We start from the raw sequence: 11,220 nt of genomic DNA on the forward strand, positions 1-11,220 counted from the left end.
AGGCACAAATTATCATGACCTTAAAAAAGATCACAACAACAGCTTAAAATCACTTTAAATTGGTTTTCTTAAATATTTCTTAAAAACATATTGTAGCTCAAATAAACGTAATAAACACTTATTATAGGCTATAAGTGTAAAAAGAACCAAGTGCAAGGGCGTTAGCTTTGGCGTTAGCTTTGGTCAAACTTGATCAAATAAAATAATAAAATAATAAAATATTAAATAAAATAATAAAATAAATAATGCATCAATGAATAAAATATAGACCTTAATAATATAATATAATAATGTGTTAATAATAATAACTATATGCATTACACTTTTCACACTTATTAGATAAAAAAGTTATTACAGGAATAGCCCACATTTAGGCTTTATGGAACCAACTTTGTTTGTAATTTAAAAATAAAGAGGAAAAAACATCTGATAAAAAAAAATGCTAATGTAAAATAAAACTAGCCAACATTACAGTCACACCATGACACCTTAATAACACTTTTCCATAGCAGAATGCGTGTTTGCGTTAGCCTGGAAGGCTAGCATAGCGCGGGTAGTTAGCTTCTACTTAGTCTGTGGGTGGTGAAATAACTTTTGATGCCTCTTTTCTTTTTTTGGTGACATTTTTAATTTACAAAACAGAAACACGGGCAAAAATGTTGAGACCAAACTAATGAGAGGGGCTGACCTTCAGCCAATCAAATGGCAGCATATCTAACCTTGTTGCCAGGCAGATTACACTGAACACTGCGATTTGGCGGCACGTCGGAAAAATAGTTTAATACAAATGTTTAATACTACGAATGAGTTTGTGGAAAATATTATATTTAATGCATTCTGTAAAATGTTTTATTTTAGAATATTATCAAAAACATTAGTAGGAACAACTCTTTCCCAACCTTTGGTTGTGACTTGTCCCGAGGGTCCCGATGCAGACTTACGCCCCTGACTAAGTGATACGAACAGAAGGATTAAAAGAAGAAGGACGGCTCCAAACATCTTCCTTTAGTGCCCGACAGCTGAGACAGACTCCGTCACCATCAGTCCGTACTGTGCATGTAAATGAATCCTCAAACTTGGCCTAGTTTTCTATGGTCATTTTCATTCACTCTTAATGACAGAAAATGCCTGTTTTTTTTACTAAAATGTTATATTTAGAGAATCCTAAATGTGTTTGTTTGTGTTAAACTCAAATTACCGTTAAATCCGCAGCGGGTTATAAAGATTGTACCGTTTTTCACGTTAAAGAAAACAGACAACTGTTGTCGAGCACGGTTTCACATAAGTCTCTAATTTCATTGCTGCCTCCGTCCTCACTTCCCTCCTCCTGAAACTGAGGGCCTTTTGTGCTTTAAAGGAAGCGATAAGTCGAGCCGATGCAGGCGGAGGTGCGCTAGAAATTGACCAGTGACAGATTTGTGGCTGGAGGTTCAAGCAGGCAGGGAATGATGAAGTTCTGTGGCCCCACCTGCACGCTCAGAGCAGCTCCCACACCTGTAGGCACCGAGAACACATCTGCACTGATGTGCTTGCCGACAGATCGCGCTGTCAGGGCCGGGCTGCTTTTCCACTCGGTCCCGCCTTCGTGTCGTCGTTGCACCAGCAGCGTTCCATCCTGGTTATAAAAAGCACAGGATCGGGGTTGAGATCTTCCATTAAAATCCCAGCAAGGTCGAAGATCAGAACATCTGGGTCTGGTTGAAACATCTGGGTCTGCAGGGGACACGGAGGGACCGTGGGCTCCAGGCTCTCACAGTGCTCTCGGACGCTTTATCTGCTTTTCTTTGAAGTCTCTGTATTTGCAACCTCATGTCCACTACTGTACAAATACCAGAGACACTACTGGACTCCCAAAACCACATCATAGTGTCCCAGCGTGCAGCCCTCGGAGCCGGGGAGAGGAAAGAGAGCGGCTTTCTGGAGAATGTTTCATCTGTCTCCCGTGAGTGGGTAGACTCGGAGTTGGAAGAAAAACAAATGCAGTTTAGGGACATTTCTCATTTCTCCACATATTCTTCCATGCAGTTGCTTCGTGTGCATGTGCCCTTATGTGTTGGGGGCAGCCCCCGTGTGCAGTGTGATTTATTGACAGGCCCAGAATTCCTTTGCGTTAAATGCCTGCTCTGAGGGCCTTTTACTGCCTGTGTGCTTTATGGACCATGATCACACTCGATTTGTCTCCCACTTCTGCATTTCTGAGGATTGTCTTTATGGCTTCACGTCTTTATTAAAGCAGGTCGTATCGGGGAAACTGACGGGTCAGATTTAGAAGACTTTGCTTATGTCCTAAATAATTACTAATTCTGCAGCGCTGTAGTTAGGTTAATTAACTTATCCTCAATAATACTTGACAAAAGCTTAAAAAACTGTCATTCTTTTTATTCTTTTATGAACATAAACGCCGGTGAAGTATTTTTTTAATTTCTTCATTTGATTCGGACAGTGTTGATGGGTAAAAAGATAAGAAAAGACCTTGTGAATGAGACGTAACACAGGACTTTACAGATAAAACGAAACAAAGAACACAACAAGACAGCTCAGATCGAAAAAAACCAATGATTAAATATTCCCAATTTTACTGGGATTAACTTGAAAGCTCTCTTAAAGCTCACAGTTCCCTCTTGTGTTTCCCTTTCATCGGCAGAATAACAGTGGGTTATTTTCCCAGTCAGAGTGTTAAAGCTTTCTTTAAAAGGGTTTCTATTGATTTTAGTGTCGTTCCATCTCTAAACACCCATGGTTTCCTCCCACCATCCAAAAGCATGCATGTTAGGGTCACTGGTGGCTTTAAAGTGGCTGTAAGAGTGAGCGTGAGCGTGCACGTGGCCCTGTGATGGACTGGGGTGAACCCGGCCTCTCTGTGCATTATTTAAAATGTTAAACACACCGTTCTTTCATACCCAAATGAGACTAAACTGACCTGAGAAGCTTTATGTTTTGTTACAATAACTGTATGAGCAGTTAATGCTAAATAAACGGTTCTTTTTGTGTGTTTTCTGGCGTAAGATGCCTTTACCTTCACCCTCCGATGACTAGAAGAAGCTTTTTTTGAAGGAAAGTCATTTTTCCTGGTTTTTTTTTAAGGTTAGCGGCAGTGTTTGAGGTTTAAAGCGTTCACCAGAATTAATTTGAGGGCTAATTAAAGCAGTTACCGACAGTCTGTGGAGGAGTAACACTTGGATAGACATCAAAGTCTTCCAGTAAATCGATCAGATTGTGAAAAGCCTCCAAATAAATGTTTTAGTTTTGCTTGTGTCGTGAGACTAAAAAAGTTTCAGAAACGGAGCAGCACTGAGGGTTCTGCTGGTAGGAAGAAAAAAGAGTTGTGCTGGATTTCAGAACAAATAAAACTCTCTCTGAGTGATTCTACCTGATACAAGTCTGTGACTCGCAGGCCTGTCTAATGGTCTCACATGGGGAAAGGGTGCGGATCGTGTTGTCATTTAAGCTTTAAAACGTGCCGAATGATCGCACACGGCTAATTTCCAGCTTTCGTTATCAACACTTGAACATATTTTCAGATATGGGCAGAACACCGCTTCAAACAGGATGTGCCAAAATATTGGGTTTGGTTCCAAATCGGAACCATATGAAGATTATATTGTGCCCCCATCTGTTAGTAGTTCACGTTGAATTATTCGCTACATGCTCTGTTTGGGGTGAGTTCACTCGGCCGCAGAAAGCTCTCGTTAGCAGTTTGGACCCGGCTTTTATTTCACCGAGCGGCGCTGTGCAGGCAGACCTGCGAGGGCAAGATTGTCTGTCACCTGCGCAACATCCTGGTTGAGAAAGACCAGATGCTGGATTAGCTTCCTGGATGCTTAGCTCTGCGGTTATGTGCTAAGAAGGCAGATTTAGCAGACAGGACTCTGATTTCAACAGATGTTCTCCTGCTAAACCCGGATAGAGATTTCAGAGGCCAGGCTTGACAGCGATGGTGACAAGGGTGATGACGTTTTTCATCTTCCTGCCAGCCTCCTGTGTTTAGTTTCTTTTTTAAACTGGTTTCATTTTATAGAGTTTTGGTATTGAGTGTCTGTGACACTCCCAGAGTCTTAACGAAGCTGTGTTTCAACCACTGACTGCTGCCAGTAGCTTCCCTGCCCGCTGCAGCTGCAGGAGGAGGCTGAACCAATGTTCCAGCCTCGCTGGCATGTGGTACGTTTGAGGAATCCCCGCCTCTTTCAGGGTGGGGCTGGCAGTGTTTAACGTTTTTGATTGATTAAGTAGTCCCCAGTGTCTTCGTTTTGCCTTTCTTTCTCAGTCATGTCGCCGTTAATCTCCACCATGACTCACAGGATGTATTTATGAGCCCAGAAATAGTTATTACTGTTTAGAACCACATACAAACTCAGACATTCATGCCTGGGACAGGAAGAGACAGCGTGGGGGGGGGGGTCAATGTCGGCTTAAACACGAATGAGGACACGTAATTCAGCACAACCCTGTCAGACGGCGCCGCGCCGCCACTTTTTGAGTGCGATGCTCAGCAGCGAGGAGAGACGCTGAGTTTTCACACCTCGGCGGCCTCAGTTTAAACAGAGCAAAGCCCCATTTATAGGAAGCTTTTGGGTTAACGCAGCTTTTATAGCTCGGACACGCTCCTCAGACAAAGCTGTAGCAGCGAGGATAGTTCTTGTTTTGGCCGACCAGTTTGCCTAAACTTTGCAAGGCATTGGAAACACAAACAAGCGGGAAGAAACCTTACTTCAGAAGTTCTGGCTGTTTGTTGCATATCCTGAAATTAAAGGGAAGTTCGGTTTTTTTTAAACCTATTTATGACATGAAATACCTTCATCTACTCACCGAGAACAGTTTGGTGAAAGTCGGCGTCCTTCGGAAGATATTTAGATAACTGGAGATCCATATAACGGAGTGAACGGGGCTTAGAGGATGCAGCCTCTAAATAAGGCATTATCTGTCTTTATTTCACCAATACTTTAAGAAGAATGAATGAATGAACGTGTGCTATAGCTCTGTTAGCTCATAGCTGCTGTGTTGTTGCTATGGGGGGGGCTTATAGAGGCTTTCTATACACTCGTCTACTGGGATGATGTAATCGACTCGCCGCTGCAGCACAGTTTATTCACTCCGGTAAGAACGTCCATCTTACTCAATAGTAGCAGCAATAGTACGCGTTCATTCCTTCATCCATCCCATTATATGGATCTCCAGTTATCTAAATATCTTCCGAAGGACGCTGACTTTCACCAAACTGTTCTCGGTGAGCAGATGAACGTATTTCATGCCAGAAATAAGGTCCAGGTTTAAAAAAAAAACTTCCCCTTTAAGTCATAATTCAGATGAGGAAACATCCAAGTGACTCAGAGTTTGTATGAGTAAATGATACTTCATGCTTTCAACACATATCAACCAAGTACCCAGAGAGTTTCAAAGGTTCAAAGTCCAGCTCTGTTTCTCTAAATCAGATTTAAAACTGATGTTCAGTTTCAGAAATGAATAAAACCCCTCAGCTGTTTAATGACCTGAGCCTCCAGTCAGATGAAGCTGGGCCCCGGCGCCACAGAAAAGATGTGACATCACTGCTCGGATGCAGGTAATCTATAGATTCCGAGCATTGCTGCAGTTTGTTGTCTGGTATGCTAGATTTCAATGTTAAGTCCCACCTTTAATGTCCGTGTTCATCATCTGAGATCCTAAGAAGTGCAAGAGGAACAGCCGGAGAATTAAAAAACTGCGTCTCTGAGTCATGAAATCATCTTCACTGTCAGCCAAACAGTCAGTCACACTGGTAAAGGAGGCTCTCCCCAGATCTGGGTCAGCGATACTTTAGCTGACTTTGCTAATATTCTGCAGTGCAGCTGAGAGCATCAGAGCAGCCAACATGAGGGAGTTTTCATCAGGTTTCCACAGTTGGTGTTACAGCCATGCTGTCCTGCGATGCTGCAGAGGCAGAAGTGAAGGGATTCCACTGAGAAAGGCTCGACTTTGGGGTCCCTTCAGATAAATGAGGTCTGAACAGGCACCTGAGCCACAGTAAGCAGCTACTCCTGGCTGCAGGGAGCTTGTTTCAGTGCATCTGACCTACTTCTGAACGCAGACGGACACCAAACAGAAGACAGCGTCAGGCTTTTTCTTGGCATCGTCCCTGCAGCGATCCAAGCTTCTTGCCTTTGTTTTCTTTCCCCTTTTTGACATTTTCGACGGCCGAGCGCCTGTCACGATGCAAAATCCCGTTAAAACAGGTGTAATTGCTGCTTCTAATAGTCTCAGCAGCGTTCGTGAGGAGAACAGTTGTGTCTCTTATGCCAGCTTTGAAACGATCTCCATTACAAACCTTAATCAATATAATTATGAAGCAAGTGGATTATTTAATGTAATTGTGGAATAAGTCGCCCTATAATAATTCCATTCAGCCCCGTGATGAATTATGTCTGCAGGTAATTAGTCTGAAAATGTTTCCAGTTCTGGCTTCAGAGCCAGAGGTGCTTGTGTGCGACATGCAGAGCTGCTCACATGAGAAAGAGCTGTTTGTCCTGCTGTTGCAGACAGGAGAAAATGGGCTCCATGTCCACCGTGTGCAGTTAAAAATAAAAAGGACGGCTCACCCGGAATTGAACCAGGTTTTCGGCTCGGGACGGATAATATTAAACTGGGCAGCGTCAGAGCCAGAATCAGCCCGTACTTGTTCCCTCTGTGTGTGTTCGGTGCTCTGGCCTTTGTGTGTAATCAGAAGAGTGTGATTAAACGCTGTGGAGCCTCTCTGAGATGTGGGTCCCTGCTCTCTAAAAGGCTGAACTATGCCAGCGCTGCTGTGTGCGTTCCTCTGTAATAAGATCACCCAGAAAAGACGTTTTCAAGAGGTTCAGCACCAGATAACAGCAGCTTTGTATTTCTGGGCTGTTTTTCTTGGTCTCCGTTAAGCAACCCAGTACCAGCTATTATAACTAATGATACTACAGTATCCAGCAGTTTCTCTGCTTTAGCCTTTATGACCTGGAGCAACATGTGAGTCGTAGGAATATTGGTAACCCGAGAGGTCATTTACAGTAAAAGCTGATGGTTTTATGTCCCTTCAGATGCTGAGAGTTTCTGGCTCTGAGCCTCAGGTCTGAATGGGTTAAACTCGACCCAAAGCTCAGCACCATCCAGCATCTCCGTGTTTAGCAGCCGCCATCAGTGCTGGTAAGGCCAACACATCCTGCAGCCGTGCACCTGGAGCCGAAGAGCTGCAGGAGGACTCTGAAAAGGTTGCTTTGCTGCACGTGTTGCACCTCTTCTCAGGGAACACGTCTTCTTTGTGCCTCCTCTTTAAAGCGACGGGGATCAGCTCTTCAAGATGACGACACTTGTGAGATATGAACAAAACGTGCACACATGCTGGATCTTGTCTTCTGAATCTTTTCCAGTCGACTTTTCCCGTGAACCCTTTCTTCATATACAAGGAATCTGCATTTTATTTGTCATTTTCCCTTTATTGACACTGGGAGGCGGTGAGCTGCAGCCTGAATGCGGCGTTTATTCAAAATTTAATCAGAGTAAAATATTTAAAACGTCTTTAGAAAGCAATCTGCTGCACAGGAAATGCATATTCAACTAAATTCTAAGAACATTTGAACGACTTTAGGATCGATAAACGGGGAAAAAAGGGGAAATTCTTCTCTTGTATATTGTTTCTGGGCCGGTGAATGACGGAGGAAAAATCTCCAGGAATATGGAGGTGAGAAAAACACAGGGAGCTTTCAAACCAGACGTACAGGAAAAAGGGCTTTTCCCCCCTTTCTGTCTCTTTGGTGGTCTGAGGCAGGGTCCTGCTGGATGTTGAACCCAGTGCAAAACACAACAGGGGGGGAAATGAGTTGAGGGCTGAGGGGGAGGGTGAGTGGGGGGTCCTGGGCTGGGGGTTACACCACCAGAGTCCCACAATTCATCATGCTTTGGCACCGAAAAGGGCCGTCTGGACAGATCGGAGGTGGGGAGGCCGGGGGGGGGGGATTGATGGCCAGCGAGACTCTGTGACCTCCTTTTTCCCCAGGAGAGGGGATAGTGTGTGTGTGAAGGAGTGAGAGAGAAAGTAATCATCACCCCACATCTCTGGTGTCCGGCTGAAGAATCAAGTTGAGTCGTGGTATCAGGACACATCAGCTGACTGCAGGATCCTCCTGCAGGATCCTCCTGCAGGATCCTCCTGCAGGATCCTCCTGCAGGATCCTCCGGCTCACAGACATGACACATGATTTGTTTTTCTTTCTCCCCCTCTCTCCTTCCCTTCCTTTCTCGTTTTCTCTCACTCCGACCCTTCCTTCCTAACAGGACTACCTGCAAGGCGACAGCACCAAGGCGTTTCAGAAGCTGGGCTGGAAGCCGAAGGTGACCTTTGAGGTACGTCGTTGGGCCGGATCCTCTGCTTATTGACTGAAAGCTGAGTCCAAACGAGCACGATCAGTGAAACAGAAACGCGCTCGAGAATTATATTTCTAAGAAAAGACAAAAGTGCACCGAAAGAAACGGGAAAAAAGGAACAAATGTGCGTTAAAAAGTGGTCTTTTTACGCCTCGCAGCCTGAAAAACGGTGAGAAGCAGCTTTAAAGGAACTAAAATACTTCCACCAAATTAAATGTTGTAATAGAAAAACAGATATATTTTAAATATGCCACGAAAAGTGTTTAACATGATGTTAAACACAGATAAATAAAAAAAACCAAAGTTTTTAAACAGAGGACTTTAAATAAAGTTCTCACGCTGTGATGTCACAGTAACATTAATTAACCGGCAGTGCAACGAATCCCTTTTAAAACAATCATTTTTTGCATGAAGTTTTCTGTGTAAAAATGAACATTTAAAAACATTTTAAAGGGAATAAGCTCAAACAATTAAAAACAGGATAAATGTAAGACATTTCTTTTAAATACGTTGGTGAATTTCACGTTTTCAGTCGCACTTGAAAGCTTTTCTGCAGTCGCTGCCGTGCTTTTGTGTTTGTTTGGATCGTTTCCACTGAAGATAGCCGTCTTTCCCTTCTGCTTCCTCTCTAACTCTGATGGTGTCTCTGTGCAGGCGCTGGTGAAGGAGATGGTCGACGCAGACGTGGAGCTAATGAGGAAAAATCCAAATGCCTGAGGCCAGATACTGTATGTCAGCCCGTCCAGATGTGGCGGAGATGTTTTAACACTCCAGCGTTCTGCCGCTCAGACTCACGGCGGCAGGGCCTTTTTTTATGATTTCCAGTGATCATGTCCTTTTTCTTCTTTGGTCTCCGTGTTGGAGGGAACCAATCGTTGCCTTTTAGTCTGGTGACTGTGTCAGTTTTCCCTTTTTTATGCCTTTAAATGCATTCAAATACTGATCATTTCATAATTTATATATTCGTGGAAGGGTTAAATGATTTATTTATGTGTATCTTTTCTCTTGTCGTGGACTTGATTTATGTGAATTTTAGCTCTCTTGGAAGATGATCCGGAGGAATGAAAATGATAATCAATGAAGGTTTTTTTTCTAAGTATGTTTTAATGAGACCTATTACCGGCTTTTTTTCCACTGCAACACAGAAATGACTGAGAAGGGCTACGAGGATGAGAATAAAAACCCAAACTTGCAGGTTGGCACATGGTTGTGTTTTTCTTTATTGGAGCAGCCGCTCCTTTAAATTCAGGTGCTGCTTTGGGGAAGTGATCTCCAGGTTGTCTTTTCTCTTCCCTCTCCCACTTTTTTCACTTTTATTTGCGAGCACACGGCGTTCCTTCATGCAGCAGGAAGAGTGTTTTTCCCCGGGTCCACAGTCCTGCCGTCAGGCGTCTCACATCTGTCCCGACTGGCACTGAGTGGGCCGTCCCGGTGATGGCTGCTGGGTTAACTTTTCACCCCTTACAGATGTTCCTCTTCTCTCTTCAACCACAAAGCTGTCTTCTCTTCTCTTGCTTGTGTTGTTAAATGAAGGTGGAACTCTAAACACTGCTGGCAGGATTTGTTTCTCCAAACTGTGTGGTATTCATGTGGACCGCAGGAAAAACAACTCGGATTTCTTCGTGTTTTAGTGCTTCTTTCTGTCTCTGACACACTCCTGGATTATTTATCCATTATTTCTCACGTACTGTCTGTTATTATGTGCAGGATTTAGTTGTGGCAGAACTATAATGGAGTTAAATGAGTTAAATCTTCCAGCAGTAAAGGTATAAATGGGCTCTGAGGATTTAAAAAACACAGTCAGAGTTAAAGTAATCATCAGGGAGGAGAATGCATGACCCCTGTCTTATATTTCTGTTTTTAATTCATCGCCTGTTTGGAGTTTTTCCACAGATCAGCTTTAGCTTTATTCCATATCACGTGTAAAGGTATTATAGCCCTAAAAAGCAGGCGTTTCCACTTCAGCTGTGGAGGAGGGAAAGCAGAGAGTGGAGCTGAATTTCACGGGGCCTCTCCTCTTCTTCGCTGGTATTGTTTAGAAGCAGTTTGACATTCAACTTGCACGGAGCCCGAAGGTCCCAGTGAGCGGTCTGAGGAGCGGAGATGGCCTGCAGGACACGCGAAGTGTCTCTGTGATCCGCGCTGCGTCCGCGCGCTGCGTCTGCGCGGACAAACCAATTGGAAACAGATGTGGCCCTAACGCTGTTTGGGCCCCTGAAACCGCTCCAGCAGCAGAAAACACACGCGCAGCCCGAGGCCTCACACAGGTGCACTGCGAATCAGCAACAATTAGGCGAGTCTTGTGATCAGTCAATAAAAAGTCTCGCGCAGCTAAATAAAGACTGGAGGAGATTAAAGAGTTTAATTTTCCGAATTAATTGACCGAAGAATTTAAAGATCTTTGTAAATAAAAAGAAAATTTGGTTGACTTTCTGTAAAATAATGAACAAAACTTTCAAATATAACCGACAGAAATAAACGAATTTTCATTCAACGCAGCAACATCTGAGGAAAGATGCGCGTTTTTCCAGTTAAACAGCGTCAGTGAGCGCGTTTGGGCAAATAATGACCATCAGACTGTATGTGCAAGTTAGAATATTAAAGTTTAGATCTGAGCTCCATCACTAAAGCTTCATTAAAATCTGATCACAATTATTTTTTACTCCAATTAATTAGATGCGCGCCTCCTTTGATTCAGTGACACTGTGGAGCTCAGACATGAAAACCCGAACAAACTCCCCCACTAAGAACACAGTGAGGAGTGGAAAGAGCAATAATTCCGATTTTAGAAGAGATGGAAATCCCGTTCAGAGAGAAGAGATTCAACATAAAATCCAAAACGACAAGAAAAAAGGC

The 11,220-nt window shown here is 43.6% G+C and overlaps 1 protein-coding gene across 1 annotated transcript in view; it reads left to right on the forward strand.

Annotated features, from left to right (window-relative positions):
- gmds (GDP-mannose 4,6-dehydratase) overlaps positions 1-9,563 on the forward strand; it is a 186,445-nt gene extending 176,882 nt beyond the window's left edge. The window contains exons 10-11 of the mRNA XM_072388921.1: positions 8,275-8,343; positions 9,019-9,563. Of these exons, the coding sequence (XP_072245022.1) occupies positions 8,275-8,343; positions 9,019-9,081 (132 nt within the window). The 3' untranslated portion in view covers positions 9,082-9,563. The remainder of the gene's footprint in view (positions 1-8,274; positions 8,344-9,018) is intronic.
- The last annotated feature ends 1,657 nt before the right edge of the window (positions 9,564-11,220 follow it).

This window comes from Leuresthes tenuis, unplaced genomic scaffold, assembly GCF_036924035.1.
Source record: "Leuresthes tenuis unplaced genomic scaffold, fLeuTen1.0.hap1 SCAF_7, whole genome shotgun sequence".
NCBI classification, from domain to species: Eukaryota; Metazoa; Chordata; class Actinopteri; order Atheriniformes; family Atherinopsidae; genus Leuresthes; species Leuresthes tenuis.